The sequence below is a fragment of the Nicotiana sylvestris genome, chromosome 10, assembly GCF_000393655.2.
Source record: "Nicotiana sylvestris chromosome 10, ASM39365v2, whole genome shotgun sequence".
NCBI lineage: Eukaryota > Viridiplantae > Streptophyta > Magnoliopsida > Solanales > Solanaceae > Nicotiana > Nicotiana sylvestris.
In genome coordinates, this window is record NC_091066.1 from 113,343,409 (window position 1) to 113,361,230 (window position 17,822).

General features: G+C 35.5%; 1 protein-coding gene and 1 long non-coding RNA gene across 6 annotated transcripts; both read right to left on the reverse strand.

Annotated features, from left to right (window-relative positions):
• Positions 1-2,285: 2,285 nt before the first annotated feature.
• Positions 2,286-10,591, reverse strand: LOC104236869 (coilin). 5 transcript variants are annotated; one of them, XM_070160273.1, is made up of 16 exons: positions 10,295-10,591; positions 9,079-9,143; positions 8,654-8,992; positions 8,392-8,565; positions 7,652-7,727; positions 6,198-6,299; positions 5,986-6,087; positions 5,862-5,903; positions 5,593-5,764; positions 5,076-5,107; positions 3,654-4,202; positions 3,439-3,510; positions 3,214-3,354; positions 2,964-3,117; positions 2,810-2,848; positions 2,286-2,692 (listed from the first exon to the last, which is right to left on the reverse strand). In XM_070160273.1, exons 1-16 carry the CDS (start codon positions 10,484-10,486, stop codon positions 2,508-2,510), a joined length of 2,436 nt encoding a protein of 811 aa, XP_070016374.1. In that variant the 5' UTR covers positions 10,487-10,591; the 3' UTR covers positions 2,286-2,507. The 5 variants fall into 5 exon arrangements, with proteins under 5 accessions (XP_070016374.1, XP_009789202.1, XP_009789201.1 ...); XM_009790900.2 differs by having other exon boundaries at positions 2,810-2,857; XM_009790899.2 differs by having other exon boundaries at positions 2,810-2,857; positions 5,593-5,752; positions 5,838-5,903.
• Positions 10,592-14,199: 3,608 nt separating this feature from the next.
• LOC138868158 (uncharacterized) lies at positions 14,200-17,104 on the reverse strand. Its single transcript, XR_011402931.1, has 2 exons — positions 15,188-17,104; positions 14,200-14,710 (listed from the first exon to the last, which is right to left on the reverse strand). It is a non-coding gene; the product is annotated as an uncharacterized lncRNA (long non-coding RNA).
• Between the last annotated feature and the right edge of the window lie 718 nt (positions 17,105-17,822).

Genomic DNA, 17,822 nt, shown 5'->3' on the forward strand with positions numbered 1-17,822 from the left:
AAACGAACTAATAGGAAAGTGTGTCATAAATTAAAGGGAATCTTACATAAATGTCCCAAATAAGTTCCAACTTACCAACCTTTAGCCATTAATCATAGACTTACCAAAACTATCCAAACACATAAAAATTGAAAACCCAAATAAATAAGTCTCTTTCTGTACAAGAATCACACGCAAAGATCTCCTTCCATATTTTTAAGCGTGATCAACAACATTAGATGCAAGACGGAAAGAAAATTTTATGAATGGGGTTAGCAAACAAGGTGATGAAATACAAAAAAAAAAATACATATGCAAGATCCAAAAATCTAAGCAAAACATTTTTTTTTTCAATGGGTATGGTTGAAAGACATTGAAAACATATAAATTAGTATACAAATTTTGAGGAAGATTGGAGGTGATTTGGACTGATTTGGTATCAAAATTCGTAATTAAAATCGGGTTTAAAAAATTCTTCTACGACACATGTATCAAACATGTACCACGCATGTATCTCGCATCACAGATATACATGGATATACATGTGATACACATTTGATACAAATATAATACATATGTGATACACAAATGATACACATTTGATACAAATATAACACATATGTGATGCACAAATAATACACATGATAATACACATATCATTTTTTTCATGTTTCATCTTCTACTTCGAATTTTCAATTCAACCCACCTCAAAACTCTGCCAAATCATTCCAAAACTGAGATCCAAACTCCTTAAGATATACCCAATCTATTCTAATAATACCCACTCAAGAAAAAAAGATTTGACCTGTTTTTAGCCACAAATAGCTAATTCGCTAATATGGTAATATTTGGCTAATATGGTAATATTTGGCTAATATTAATAATATTTCATGAATTGACCAATTTTTGTAATAAGCTACTTATAAATGAATATAGCTGGTAGTTTCCCTAAATTAAAATGAATAGAGTAATATGAAATTTCTTGTAAAAATTGTATGGGGTAGCCACTATTTAAAGTGGTATTTATTTTTTATCCAGCAATTTTTAATGCTAAGCAAAAGTAATCACTAATTTATTAAAATTAATATGAAAGGACGTTGTTACTCTTTCATTCCCAAATGAAAATACAATGGTACCTGGGCCTAGATCAACGACATTCATTAACCCGACTGAGGTTCCTGATCTATCCCATTAAAACTGTAAAACCTAAAACTTTCCTATGTATCACATAAACCCTCCCTTCTATTTCCCCATACTTCATATTTTCGAGTCGTTGAAAACTGTTTCCTTTGAACCTGATACTCCAAACGATTCTTCCGATAAATCCAGCAAATAAATTATCCTTTAAACGCTGCATTAAAGATGGAGATTTAGTAATTGTATACGAAAGACATGATACAATGAAAGCAACAAAAGTCAGTGAGGATGGTGTTCTGCAAAATCGGTTTGGTGCATCCAATTTCAAAAGTTAAGGACACTTGGTTCTGAACTTAGACTAACAAGCTCAAAAGTTAAGGACAATAGGTCCTGAACTTAGACTAACAAGCTCAAAAGTTAAGGACACTTGGTCTTGAACTTACAGTTAAAAGTTCAAAAGTTAAGGACACTTGGTCCTGAACTTATACTAACAAGCTCAAAAGTTAATGACAATTAGGTCCTGAACTTATACTTACACGTTCAAAAGTTAAGGGCATGTAGCCCTTAACTTAGAGTTACAAGCACAGAAGTTAAGGACAGGTGGTCCTGAACTTCGAGTTTCAAGTTCAAAAGTTAAGGACATGTAGTCCTGAACTTAGAGTTACAAGTTCAAAAGTTAAGGAAAACTTGGTCCTGAACTTTTATGAGCAGAAGAGTGTTTTCGTCCGGGCAGGTAAAGTTTATTAAAGTAGTGGCTAAAGACTAAAGACATTTTAAACAGTGACTTAAAAGTAAATACATGTGTTATTAGTGGCTAACCGTGCACTTTCCCCAAATTTCTTGAACACTTGCGCGCATGATTCGGCCCATCCTCCCGTGAGAAAACATTATACTGTACCCGTTAAATACTTAGGGTCAAACCATTATCGGCAAATACTAAACTTGGATATTCAAATTGAAACACTCATTCGAAGAGTTTCATGTGAAATAATTGTTCTCTCACGGAAATTCAAAATCTCTCCAGCAACACCTAACTACCGCTCACCTTCCCTGAACTCAATTCTTGAAATTTTACATGTTTAATCCGTTGAATAGTAGTAATACGGAGGAGTGGATACTATGTCCACCAAAACTAACAGGTGTATCTGACCAATGATATTGCATTCCAATAATTTGACAAATTTTACTTATAGAACACAGGTTTACAACAAAGCTCATCAGAATTTAAGAAACAGTCTATATAGAACTTCCCCGGATACTTTCATAATCGACAAGTTAAAAGTTAAAAAGTAGTTTCACTCTCTTCATTAGTGAGAATTTTTCAAAATTAGAGAATGAAGCATATTAACATATGATATAATATGAACAAAATATGCAAGTTCAACTTCATCTCAAATTTTGTTCTGGGATCTTAGGAAGGCCATTGTAGGGCCCAGCGCACCGCCTCTCATGGATCGATATGACGACGAGCTCTTCCCGGAACTCGGCTTACCCCAACTACTTTCCTGAGATAATTCTGTCTTCTTGGCCTTTAGAGTTTCACTGAATTGCTCCCACAGGTTCACTCGGCCGTCCCCTGCAAATCAACATAGAGGAACTGGTCGTCATGATCTAGCTATGAAATTAAACTACAATAATGAATTCATAAATCAGTAATCATCTCAGTAATCGGGAAAGCATTAGTAGTTCACACCTGAAGGAGTAGATTGTGTTTTTTTCCCATTGTTTACTTCTGCAACTCCTGCAACAGTCAGTTATAAGGTCCCAAAAGAAGAGGATAAAAAAAACATGCACTTTATGTTTTAACAATACCATTCCTTAAGCATGGGAAAAACAACGAAAATTACCAGTAGATGGGGTTTCAGTTTTCTTTTTACTGCTTCCAATCATTGGAGTGGACTCATTGGCAGCAGAACCTTCAATAACCCGACCAGGAACTCCTGCTGAGTCTGGAGTACCATTTTTCAGCAGACGCACTTCAAGAAGTGCTGAAAACTCTATCTGCAAAAAAGATGTGGTTTAGTATTGACACTCAAAATATGCATAATAATAACAGATGACACGCAAGAGGGGGTCAGCCAACTTTCACTGAAGTACCTCCAGAGATCCGTCTTCATTATAAATAGAGCTATCTGGTTGCTTTGAGGACTCATCCTCACTAAAAATGACTGGAAATTCAGCTACTGGCATCAGCAGAACTCTATTTGCTTCAGAATTACACCACGATATTTTCCCAACCTATATAACAGAAGGGAATATCGAATTTACTATCATGAGCCTATCAATCAGAAGTGCATAATATGATGGAGATAACTTATATACCCGATAGGAGGAAACTTCAGGGGTCCAAGTTGATGATAACTCTAGCAACCGGTATGCAATCACAAGACCTTCCTGCCAAATTTGGAGAACAGTTTGTCTAAATACTAAAATTGCGTGTTACTCAAATCAATAAATACTAGACTGTGAGTGCGTCGTGTGAGTCTCAATTAACCAAATATATCAGTGCAACAGATGCATTGAATACAAGAACAAACCTTGGGCACACCAGAAAGAAAAGGAAGTGTATTGAAGTCAATTGATTCATGACAACGAGGCTCTTTTTCACCATTCACCATCTCAGAATGTTCTTTGTTTGAACCTAGAGAATCATTGTTTTGGGGAAATGAAACTTTTTCTTGACCCCAATTCTGTCTCTCATGATTCATCATCTCAGGATGTCCTTTGCTTGAACCTAGAGAATCATTGTTGTGGGAAAATGAGACTTTCTCTTGACCCCATTTCTGACTCTCTCGATTCATCATCTCAGGAGCATCATTGTTTTGGGAAAATGAGACTTTCTCTCGGCCCCATCTTTGTCTCTCGCGATTCATCACCTCAGGACGTTCTTTGTTTGAAACAGGAGAATCATTCTTTTGGGAAAATGAGACTTTCTCTTGGCCCCATCTCTGTCTCTCACCATTCATCATCTCAGGACGTTCTTTGTTTGAACCAGGAGAATCATTCCTTTGGGAAAATGAGACACTCCCTTGGCCCCATTTCTGACCCTTTTTCTTGCTCATCATGCCATTCCACCTGAAACTTTCCTGCACATGATATGGAAATTCATCACTTGAAAAAAGAAAAGTTATCCCATTAAGTGCATATATTTCATTTCATGCAACATGCCTACAACTAGCCCTGTCTCCCACACTGTAACCTATATCATTATGCTAATCAAAGATGGTGCAATTTCCAGAGCAAATGTATCAAATAAGTTTTACAAAGGCAACCAATTTTCTGGTTTTTGCGCCGTCACATCTAAAAAGAATGGAAGAAAAAAGGAAAAGGAGGATCAAGCATCCTACTGAAGATTATTGATACCTATCACAGCAGATAGTCACTACTTTGTAAAGGATAAACATGTCTATGCTACAACAGTTAGTGAAGCACTTCTGAAATATCCACCAACCATGAAACACTAACAAAAAACCAATAATGATTATAACAGATACAACACGAATATTCAATTGGATGAAAATACGGTTGCCAAAGTATTTTCTTTTCTCCAATTGTTACTATAATACAACATCTGAAATATGGTGAAAATCAATAAGACTAATAGCATTATGTGAGCTTCCACAAAGTATAGCTGCATAACTTTATTTCGTAGCACAATCTCATTTAATTCCATGTTCATCATGAAAAAGTAAAAACTGATGAATATGCGCACGAGTCCCCCCCTTTATTTTCCCTCTTTGGTGCATCTTTCAGCTAACCATCCACTAAGCCTTTAAGCAATCTGAGGTTAAATTGTAATTGCTTGACACGTTGGGACTATCAGTAACACATTCTTGAGAAAAGGTATGCTCAAAAACTTGGATTTCAAGATCTAAAACTTTTCATTCGGAATAAGATACAGAGTTTCAAGGAAAAATCAAGAAAAAGGGGCATCATAGTACAATTTGAGCAAAACATACCACTTCTACTTGACTCTGCTTCAAAACTAGTTCTGCAACAGCCAGAAGATTTATGTTAGAGCTTTTCCATAAAAATTAAGAAGATGCAAGACTGACACCATTGAATCAGATTCGTATTTTAGAGTGGGCAAGGAATTAATACACAATCTAAAACCCATCACCAAGAAAAAAGAGGGAGAGGGAAAAAGAAGACTAGCGAACGAGGAAAACCAATAACTGATAAGAATCCACAAGTTGTATTAAACCAAGGCCTGCTGCACCAATCAGTATGCCACACCAAATTTGAGCATGTTATATTTATTCCCTTGGCGCGGACAGAAAACAAAGATTAATGCCAATTCCCAACTACAAGCACCAAATTATGACCCACTTCAACTTTTCAGCACAATCAATCATCTTATAATTTGATAAAATACAAGATTGTGTAATAGTTACTGAAGTGGAAAAGAGCTACAGGTAAATATGCGTGTATCGCGAGAACGAGAACGTGTAATCAAAACAGAGAGGGGCGCAAGACCTTTTCCCAGAGGTTCAAAGCGAATATGCCCAGGCCTTATCTCAACTGGAACAACTTCTTCTGTGTCACTATTTTGACATGATTTTCCAGACGATTTGCTTTTTTCTTCTGCATGCTTTTCTTGATCTGTATCTCTATTCTGATCTTCACCGTGAAATTGCTTCCAATGCAACTACACACGTGAGACTGTGTTGTCAACAAAAACAAAGTAGAAATAAAAGATTTGTCTATGTTAGATCACTCACTAGTCCTTTTGGTTGGCCAGTTACCTCTTCTTTTTTAGCTTTAGTTTTCTGCTGCTTCCAATTTCGCTGCAACGTTTGTGATTTAAGTTTCCAGCACATGAAATAGAAGCAACGGGAATGTAAGTTTTATCAATATATTACTACTCACGTGTCCCTTTGGTTGGCCATTAGCCTCATCAGTCACTCGCCCCTCTGGTTGGCGGCTAGGCTCTCCTCTTCGAGCTTTAGCTTGCAATTCTTTCCAGTTCCGCTGTAAGAATTTACCCAACAAAAGTTACATTGTATGGCAGTAATAGTTGGCATCCTTATTTTAAAAAATGGCAGTAATAGTTGGCATATCTGCGCCATTTGATTACTTACCAGTCCTTCTGATTCAACAAGTGCGTTCTTCTCCTGAATTTTGGCCATCTCTCGCAACCATTGCCTTTTAGCCTTTTTTCTCCTGGCAGTTCTACTAGGACCCTGACAAAAGAATTGACATTTAAGTACTTGAAGACAATTAAGTTAGATTTTCAAAAGCAAATTTGAGAAATGCAATTCACCCTGAATTTTCGTTTTCTGGACAAGCCAAGGTATTTATCAATGTGCACAAGTCGATGCTAATATACAGAATAAAGTAACTTAAACCATTAACAACTTCCAAGTTCCAACTAGCCAAAAACACTAGTATTTTACTAACTTCACAATGCAATATAATCTTTTTAGATTATCGGAAACAACCTCTCTACCTTCTAGGTGGGGGTAAGGTCTGCATGTACACACTACCCAACCCAGACCCCACTTATGGGATTACTCGGGGTTTGTTGTTGTTTTACAAAATGCGAGCACAATTATAATCAATCTATGATGAATCCTCTGAATGGATTCAGAAGATTCATACAGCGAACACAAACTAGTTTGGGATTGAGCCGTTTGATTGATTAAAAAGTACACGATGCAATATGGAATGCTACAATTGAAAAGCTTAAACGGGTTTGAAATTATCCAGAGAAATGGGTCTGCTGTTGTGCAATGGAATTGGTATTGAAGACAATGATCATTTTTACTACAAAATGCACAGTGACTTGTCCGCTGAGGGATCTAGTTTTATCGATTGTTAGATTGAGGAAGGACCTGTGTCATTGCTTTGTTAAAATAACTCAGGACCTGTTTCATTGGTGGCAAGGATGCAGCTCACAAAGGAGCTGCAGAATATTTGGAAGAATACTCCATCCTGTATAGTGTATAGCATGGTTTTTGTGGAACGGAAGGCCAAGGAATGCTGGTCACCCTTTGAAGTTCAAGTGTCTTGGCGTATTAGGCCTCTGATGTAAATGTCTTTTATTGCATGATTAGGAACATGGAAGAATTTATAGACTTGTTATATGATAGGATAAAGGAGGAGGTACATTTTTGTAATACCAGCACCACTTCCTGCTGGTATGAAATCTTTAGCTTACTGAAACCCAAAAAAGTACTCGTTGCAATATAATTTTTCCAATGATGGTGTCTGGCCAGCTATCCTGCTAAAACACACAAGCATAGGAATTGAGTAATCCTCCTACTATAGAATCTTATCAATCTTGTGTGAGTTTGACTGAGAGCAAGTGCCCCATGTAAATAATCATTGCAATATCTCGCCTTTCTATGTAAGCATCTCATGTCTAGTGAAGATCAAATATTAATCTTTCAAAGTTTATGACTATTTCTTCCAAATTCTGCTGACCAATAGAAGCAATTGTGTAAAAGAATTCTATGTAAACAGAAAATGGATGGAAAAAGACAGCTATTTTATGAACCTTTTTTTTTTGAGAAGGTAACAAAATATTACGAACCTTTTTTTTAGTTGCATCAGAGTTGGGGGTTGTTGTCTCTATATTCTCCACACTTCTTTTTTGAACCTCGTCATTTCTATAAAAAGAGAGAACTTTTGAGACAAGCTAGAGACACATCAAATACATTTATGCAAGATAAAGAAAGAGATAAAACTCGCACTTGCAAATGCCTCTACCAGCCAAGAGTCAGAGAAGGTAAACATTGCACGAAAGAGAAGAGGTCTCCACAGCAAGGGGTAAGCAATTTCTCAATTTTAAACGTGAATGTCAAATTGTACTTTATAATTCAGATTACCCCCTTTTGCATGATAATGTCAGATTAACCTTGTCAAGCCACCACAACCAAAAGTTGAATTACGGATGAAATTTGAAGTATATGGAGAAGAATAAGAATTCAAAATATTCACCTGCAGAACATGGAAGGAAAAATGGGTTCTTGCCTTTTAAATAGGACTGTAAAGTCCAAACATACAAAAAACATCATATTCTATACAGCAGAGCAACCAGCAAAGAGCATACATAATCAAAGCCAGAAACTAAACCAAGAGAGCCAATACCTTTAATTATCTTTTAGTATTTGAAACTATACGAAGGAAATGGATCCTCAATCAAGAAGCGAGCACAGAGCCAGTTACAAAAGTAATGCATCAAGAAGGTTAGCAGAAAGAGAACATATAAAACCAAAAAATATACTGCTGTAATAACTCAAAGAAAGGGATTACAGCTTCCAAAGGACATACTTTTTCGTGCTGGGAGTAATAGGATTGTCCTCACTACTCTCAGCATTTCCTCTATTATTCTCCATATCTTTGTTTTTCGTATCAGATCTATTCTGCTTCTTGCTAGTAAGATCTTGTTGTTTCTTGGTCTGCTCATCAAGCTTCTCCTTAACATCAGAACTGTGTTTCTTTTTCCTATGATGAACAAAGGATTCAACATGTCATTTTTAAAGCCACAAATCTAGGCAAGTCAGAAACACCAAAACAAGAAATCCAGAATTACTTTGAGCTAGGAAGCGTTTGATCTGATGCTTTTCTTTTCTTGGAAATTGTAGCATTTTCCCGGTGTGAAGTATCTTCCTTTGGCTCTGCCTCTTCTTCCTTTTCAGAATCATCTTCAGACTCTTCACTGTCAGAAGACTCATCTTCAGACTCTTCACCGTCAGAAGATTCATGGTCAAACGCTTCATTTGCCAATAACAGTGGTCCATCAATTTCAGGTTGCTTCTCAACAATTTGGAGATTCTCAACTGCATTGGGACCATCATTTCCTTCGACAGCTAAAATCACCTTTTGTCCATTATTTCCGTCGACAGCTAAATGGCCTCCTTTCTTCTCCACACTGAAGCAAAAATATCAGATTAGAGCAGTTCAATCTACACGAGAAACAGAGAAACCGCGGGAGACAAATCAAAAATCAAGCAAAACCTGACTACATCTTTGTCCTTCAAAATATATGTTGATTCAAAAGGAGGCAAGACAAAACCATCCATCTGCATGAGATGACAAGAAAGTGAGCCCAAACTAGAGATAATGTTCTTTTCAGTTCCCCTCAACACCACAAACTAACCAAGTGCACCAGAGAAGAAAACTCACAGCATTGAATCAAAAAAAAAAGAAAACTGGGAGCCAAAGTTAAAGCAAACAAAAACAGTAATCAAGAGGAAACAACTCAAGAACAGAATGAGGGGGTTACAGAAAAAATGCAAACTAATCAAGTGCACATGAGAACCATAGTGCTCAGAAAAGAAAATCCACAACATTGAGGGTGTATTTGGCTGCAGAGGAAGACATTCTCCGTGAAAAACGTTAGTGCTTGATTGAGGTGAGTATGTACCCTTGTCCAGAAGATAGGGAATAATTATGGGGTTTGGTGTTATTTTCAAGTATCAAAGGTTAACAACAATGTCAAAGTGTTGGTTGAAGCAAGTAAATATGGAGTAAGAACTGCGATATTTGTAAATGAAAATAACTTCCGCCTATAAGTGAACAAAGTCATTTTTCGAAAATTCTTTCTGGGAAAATGTTTTCCCCAATTCAAGGTAACCAAACATTACAAATTGATTTCATCAAGGAAAGCATTTTCCATTTATTTATTTATTTTACTCCATACCAAAAAGACACCCAATCCAAAAATTACTGCTATAAGGTAGGGGACACATTTGAGTAAACAAAAGCAGTAATCAACAGGTAAAAAGAACTCGTGAATCTAAGGAAACACAAAAAGATTTTAATTTTTTCTTTTTTAACTTAGGGAAAAGATAAGCTATAGGCAATAACTGAAGCAAACAAAATCAGTAAACAACTCAAGAATGTAAGGAATCAAAAAAAAGAATCAACAATTTCTTTTAACTTAGGGCACATGCAGAAAATAAAAAAAGGAGAGGGAGGGAATTACAGAGACACCCACAGCATGGAATCCAAAAACAATAAGCTATATAATTGAAGGAAACAAAATGAGTAATGCACAGAAAAAGAAAATCAAGAATGGAAGAAAACATAAAAAAGATTTTTTTTTTTAATCTTAGGGCACAGGAGTTAAACTTAAGCAGTGTTGAAAGAAGCAAAACCCACAACATGGAATACATAAATGATAAGGTAGAAGCAAGAATTGAAGTAAAACATAAAAAGATTCAATATTTACAGAGAGGAGGATGCCATGAGGACAAGAAGCATGGAGCTGAAAAGTGCGGAGAAGATAAGAAGAGAGATCATTGATGGTTGTGTGTAGTTGGGGTTTGAGAAGGAACCAAATCCTTTTGAAACCCTCAGTTTTTTGCAAGTCACTTAGAATGTCGGGGTCTTTGAACAACAACCGAAGCCTAACGCCCTCCATTTCTTACATGCAAACCCAAAGAAAGGAGCAATTTCTGAAGACCCTCTTCTACTTAAAACAGTTAAACCCTTGCTGCTTCCGGCAAAAACCTCACTATAAATTGCCCAACTAGTCCATTTCACCGTCTATTTTCTGTAAAAATAGCACAGTATAGCCAGTTTTCGGATTGGTCATTCAAAAATAATCGGTGTTTACGAAATCAATGAAAAATAGCCATTATTTTGCTGTAACAGAGATCGGTCCAGCATAATATACTGGAGTTCGGTACACCTGTGTATGAACTCCAGCATATTATGCTGGACCGGTATACTTTGCTGATTCCAGTATAATATAGTGGAGTTTGGATTATACTGGACAATTATACTTGCTGGAACTCCAGTACATTATGCTGGAGTTCCAGCATACTTATCCTGGAACTCCAGTATAATATGCTGGAGTTCAAGCATATTTCTGTTAGAACTCCAGTATAATATACTAGCGTATTTTCAGGGTTTTGAACAGCATTTTCGCTCAGATTTATCTTTACATGAAAAGCGGCTAAATTTCGATTACTTTTGAAACTGGGCTATTTTTGAACGACCAGTTGTAAATCTGGCTATTTTTGAATTTCTTCCCTATTTTCTTTGTTACAATTTCCAAAGGCTATATTTATGTTTTGTTTGGCCAACCTTTTAGGGGTCGTTTGGTTTGAATATGGATTATGTCCGTATAAGTTATGATGGGATTAGTTATTGTGATATTATTTTTTATTCATTGTTTGGTATGTTGTATTAAAAATGATAATTGCATAATTTCTAAGAAGAAGGTATAAGTTATCCCGGCACTAATTACCCTATCTTGTACAAGGTATAAGTTATCCCAATACTAATTTTAATCATGGGATAACTTATACCAGGTTTGCTAACCAAACAAAGTATTAAGATGGTATTAAATTTTTATACCAGTACTATATCTTCTTATACCTTATACCAAACGACCCCTTAGAGTGTCAAAAACATTTTTTTGTTGAGCTATTTGGCTAAAAGAAAAATAAGGCAAGTATTATTAAATATGTTATAAATTCTTTTAATAAGTGTAGAGGAAAGATTTAAGTAGTAATTAAAACAAATCCAGCATATACTAGGAGCATAATTTTTAACATTTGAAGGTGATAGAAGGAACCTCTTTTTTTCCTCATAATTTTATAGGGTTGAAAGTCTTGATGGGTGTTGAGGCCTCGTATTGACTATCATAAGGTCTTTTCTTGTAGTTGGTGCAATCATAAGTTTTTTACCGATTCATTCTACCATGAATTGCTGAAAGTGAAAAGAAGTTCATCAAAATATAATCGAAATGTATAAGTGGAAATGAAATTATTCTTCAAATAAATCAAATTAACGAGTTTTATCAACTGGAATTTTAGTTGCAATTCAGTGATTGTAACTCTAACATGTGTTATATCACTTAGGTGGTTGCTTAATGATTGCCAAGTAGCTACCCATTCTGACTTTAAAAGTCTCTCACTTTCGGTCAGATCTTATTCAATGAATCGTGACTTTCTCACTTGAGCTTTTTATTGAATTTTTATAGATGGACCAGTGAACTCATTGGACTCTTTTATCTAAGCTCGAGTCAGAAGTGACACTCGTACTTTATTTTATACCTTAGTCTACCTACTACTTTCTTTTTGTTGTTGTCTCACTTGTTCATTGTGCATCGTCATCCAAAAAACTTGAAAAAACAAAAGAATTAGAGGATAATTTTATGAGAACTAAGAGAAAATTAGATTCTTTTAGCTTTCTCTATTTGCATCATCACCGATCATTCCCTTATGAAAGAATTTTAAAAGGATCTTGTGAAATAAGGAAAATAAGAATTCATAACTTTCTTTTTTTATCTCCCCCCCCCCCAAAAAAAAAGAAAGAGAATTGAAAAGACAAAAGAAATAGATGGATACTTTTGTCTGAGAAATTTGGATTCTTGGCCCATTATTGTTCATGTTGACAATGTTCCATTTACAAAGAGGTGACGGGTCGTTTGGTTGTTGGTTAGTATTATGTAGGTATTAGTAATGTAGGAATTAGTTATGTAGAGATTAGTTATGTAAGATTTGTTAGGGAAAGTGCACAGTTAGCCACTAATTAGAGTTGTATTTACTCTTTAGCCACTATTTAAAATGTATTTACTCTTTAACCAATGCTTTAATAAACTTTTACCCTACGGGACAAAAATACTCCTGTGCTAGACATGGTGTCCTTAACTTCATGAGTGTTGTGTAAATATTAAGGACAAAGTGTTCTGAATTAGCACCTTCTGTTTTAAACTTTAGGACATCATGTCCTTAACTTCATACGTGCAGTGTAAATGTTAAGGACATGGTATCCTTAACTTAATGAGTGTTGTGTAAATATTAAGGACAAAGTGTCTTGTATTGCACCTTCTATTGTTAAACTTTAGGACATCATGTCCTTAACTTCATGTGTGCAGTGTAAATATTAAGGAGATGGTGTCCTTAACTTCATGAGTGTTGTGTAACTATTAAGGACATGGTTCGCTTACAGTCCAAAAGTTAAGGACATTTCAAAAACGTTTGTCCTCAATATCAGTTCCTCCTTCAATATTTCAGGACGTTTAGAAAATTATGTCCTAACGTTTACTTGTTTCGCTTAATGTCCAAAAGTTAAGGACATATCAGGAACTGAATTTGATTCCCGTTAATCCCAACAAAACAAACTCAAGTAAGGAATACAACTTCCCAATAGCAGTACAAACACATCCCAATAACTAATTTGATTTAATTTTCACGAAATCAACAAAGCCCAGGTGGTTGTCTTCTCCAAAATCTGCTTCGTAAATTTTCGACAAACCCTAGCAAATTAGATCCCAAATGGTCCAAATCTGTAGAAGCAACTCAGAAATGGGTTTCCAAACAAATATTTTGAACACCCAATTGATTTTGAATATCCAAATTTTAGAGAAGAAACAAGAGCTTAAATAATGGAGAGAAGCGAGGGTTTTGAGATTGTGATAATGAAAAAGGGTTGAAAAGAAAAGAAATGAAGAAAGGCTAAAACGTCTATTCATATTAATTATAACAAAGTAATAGCTATATATGCTTAGCATAGATTGCTGGCCAAATACTAAATAGTATCTTAAAAACTGGCCACACCATGCCATTTCCACGATTTTGTTATGTGTGGTTTAACAATGAAGGAATTAGTAATATAAAGATTAGTAAAACATAAATTAGTAAATTATGGATTGTAATGTAAAAACAATTTTTGTTAAATATTTACTTTATTTTAATTATACAATGTGTAACTTAAAATAAATATTTGATCATTTGATTGTTTAATTCATGTATTACTAATACATGTATTAGTTATTCCACATTCTACTTTGCATAAATTTGTTATATAACTTATCCATATATTACTTATACCTCAATGAAAAGTAACCAAATATAATAGTATTAGTTATGTTGACTTTTGTACAAAGTAACTAATGAATACCAAGCATAATATTAGTTATGTTACTCCTAATACATGAATAACTTACCATATAACCGACTACCAAACGACCTTTAGGTTTTTGCTCTAGAGAACATCAAAATAACTGTATTGCTATATCTAATAAAAAAGAAACAAATTTAAAATATACCTATGTCACATTTATTATTACGTAGTACTTTATCTTTTGGCACACTGAAAAATAATAAAATGAATTCATACTGAAGTTCAACTCTTGCTGGTGTTGCGGATTTCTTCTTTTCCCGAAAAATGTCAATCCTAACATCAAAAGCATTGCTCAAACTCCAGCATACAAGCTAGAAGAAGATACACAGTATAATTAATAATTTTTGGCATCAAGGTAACTTTTTTATTGCTTTTATTAATATAACTATCTTTTCCATCAGTTTCTCCGGCTACTTTTCCTCATCAGATTTGGCTATGGCGATCTCGTCCACCACTGGCTGCATTCTTTGCAATCTAATTTGACGAATTAAGCATTAGTCCCGAGGAGGAAAAAGAAACGACACTATGTAGCAAACTAGCAATGATCTTCTATTAACATTTGCCAAAATTCTACATCAAGGAGAGAAATCTCATTGAAGTCAAAAAATTATTCTCAAAGGTGTAGTCCACGTAGGAAGGTGCAAGAAAATGGCGATTCCGTAGCAATCAGCCAGCCAAGTCCAGAAAGTTGATGAAGAAATTCTGCTGGAACATCCTTCTTTATAAACCCCTGCAGGCAGAGCAGTCATGGCCGTCAATTGACAAATGAAAGCAGCTTTGAATAGTTATATATAGGAAGCTGGCAATGTATGAAAAGTGTTTTACTTTAATCCTGAAAAAATTGAAAATACAAAGAATCATGCAAAGCTATAGTAGCTGAGAGTCTCAACAAAAAATGCCTCGAAACCCACAAAATGTGAACAGAAAACAAATGCATATCTTATTTTTCTCTCTGGGAGAGGAATTTCGAGTCATAAAATGACTTTTCACGACTCAAAATATAATTTTACAATTAAATGTGAGTAGATTTCATCTGCAAATGGCAAACATCTCAAGTGCAGTTTGCTTAGGCAACAGTGGATGGAATTGGCAACAGACATAAAGCTCCATACATGGCACACATCACAAAACTTGAAAGAACAAGGGAAAGAGCACACATGTTCTTTTAGCATTCTCTAAAAGAAAAGAAAAAAAAAGAAGCTCTGACTTGGGAAATGTGCCACATGTATTTTTCTCTTTCTAAACTCCTCTCTCCGGCAAGTCCCCTCTCCGGTGTTCTCCTTCTATGGGGAGGAAATCTTTTTTTATTTCAGGCAATAAATCCTTTGATCTCATTGAAGACAGTGAGGGAACTGACAGATGGTATGTATGGATAGAACGTGGTCGTAGATTCACGAGCCAGATTCAGATTGACGAAGAAAACTTGAGATGGGTATGTGAGCAAATGCAACAAGCTTCACGAGGTTATGGGAATCTCTACAGAAGATGGGGGAGGAAGATTCAAGCTTATGTCTATAGGGTCTATCAGAACTACAACAACTATGGCAGATATCTCAGAATTGAAGTATGGGTAGGGGACAAGAAGAAAGCAATTATCATTCCAGAAATTGTTCACAATAAGGGATGGGGAGACATAGCAGGGAATATATTACACTTTCTTGGGGAAGCTTCAAATTACATTATTACAAATACAAGGAATTTACAGATCTGAAAAGAAGACCATTCATAGCTGCTGCTGAAATCTCGAAATGGCCTCTACAGCAGGAGGATGATAAAACCCTAGGTGGAGCTAAGGATTTTTTAGCAAAATGCTCGGTTGGCTGCTTCAATGATCCCTTCAACTCAAGTCCCAACACTGAAGTCATACAGAAATGGTTTCTCACAAGGTGGAAAGTGACAGCCTGCCTCAAAATCACCCCTATTGCTCACAACAAATTCCTTTTTGAACTACCTTCCAAACAAAAAGCAGCAAGAGTCAAAGCAGGTGATTGATTCTGGAATGGAAGACGCCTATCCCTAGAATGGTGGTCGCCGGAATATGGGTCTTTGTCGATGGAGAATGAAACTGGGCAAAGATGGGTCAAAGCATTTGGTATCCCATTGCATGGTCGGACAACAAATTATTTTCGCCATATCGGGGAGCTCTGTGGAGGCTTTATTGATGTGGATGAAGACACTAAGCACAAAACTCATTTTTACTGGGCTAGAATTAGTGTCCAAAGCAAAGTCGAAGCCCCCCCCCCCCCAAAGGAAGTGGAACTGATGATTGATGGTGTGAGATTCAAGATCTCAATTCTGGAGGACCAAATATCAAACGTTATTGCGGACGGAGATGCTATAGCAGCTTCAGATAAAGGAAAAATGGTGGAAGTAGGGTTGAAGTTACCGCCGGTCGTCGCTTCCTCGAGCCTATGGAAGAAGACAGGGGAAAACCCTTCAGTCATAACCTGCAGCATAGACGACCGAGCCACTTTAATTCAAGGGATTTTTACCTTCCTATACCACATAGGAAACCTTATTACCCTCAATGTTTAAGGTTTGATTTAATTACAAACCCGTATACCAAATTACCAATCCTATACCATACCTAATTAAGGGTCTAATTAATGGGCAGTTTTTACTCCTTAATTAAAGGTATCCATATATCCCACGTTTCTCTCTCCCTTTAATTCCTAAGATCTGACCAGCGTCGTTTTCCCCCTCCCATTTCTTTCTCTTCTCCATTCCTTCTTCTTCTCAAAAAATACAGAGATGAGACCCATTGAGTATAATCAGATTTTTAGCCAAAGAGATTCAATATGAAACCCATTGTTTCGGTTATTGTAATTTCTGGTAATTGTCAGATATTGTTCTGAATTTTAACAACTACGAGATCGAGAGTAGATGTATGACACAAAAGACTTCCTCAATCGATCAATCAACTCAACAATTCTCAATTGTAAATTTGTGGGGTAGCCATATGAATCTTCTGTAACCTCCGGCTCCATTTTGTCTATATTATTTCAATATTAAATAAATTGTCTTTTTAGGCAATTTAGAGGTTCTTTAAAGGTAGAGATTCTTCAAGTGTCACACTTATCCGGCATTGACACACAAGTTCTTGACCAAACTAGAAAAAAACTTAGGTTAACAAACATCTGATCCAATATAAGTGTGACAGTGTGGGTGCAATTGTAGTTTATTTGTAGTTTTTTGTAGAAATTTTGTAGATGAAGAGCAAATTTTGGTGTCAACATTTTTTTCCACATAAGATTGTAGTTTAATTGTAGTATAAATGTAGTAATTTTATAGATACCCTTAAAAACAATACAACTTTATACAATACTTAAACTGATTTGTAGTTTATTTGTAGATAAAGAGAAAATTTTGTAGTCAACATTTTTTTCAACATAGATTGTAGTGTAATTGTAGTATAAATGTAGTAATTTTGTAGATACCCTTCAAAACAATACTGCTTTATACATACGTAAACTGATTTGTAGTTTCTTTGTAGAAAATTTGTAGATTAGGAGAAAATTTTGTAGTCAACATTTTTTTCAATATAGATTGCAGTTTAATTGTAGTATAAATATAGTAATTTGTAGATACCATTAAAACAATATTACTTTATACATACTTAAACTGATTTGTAGTTTATTTGTAGATTTTTTGTAGAAAACTTGTTGACCCAAGCGCATCAGCTCACTCCCGTCAAGAACAAGAGCTCCTCCCTTCGAATAGTTGACGAAAACAAAGCCTTGCATATTTAAATATGCTCAGCCATTCCTAAAAGAAAAAAGAGGAGAACCAAATCAAAAAGACCCTGAACTTTAGAAAGGGAAGACTGGTATATACTTAGAGAA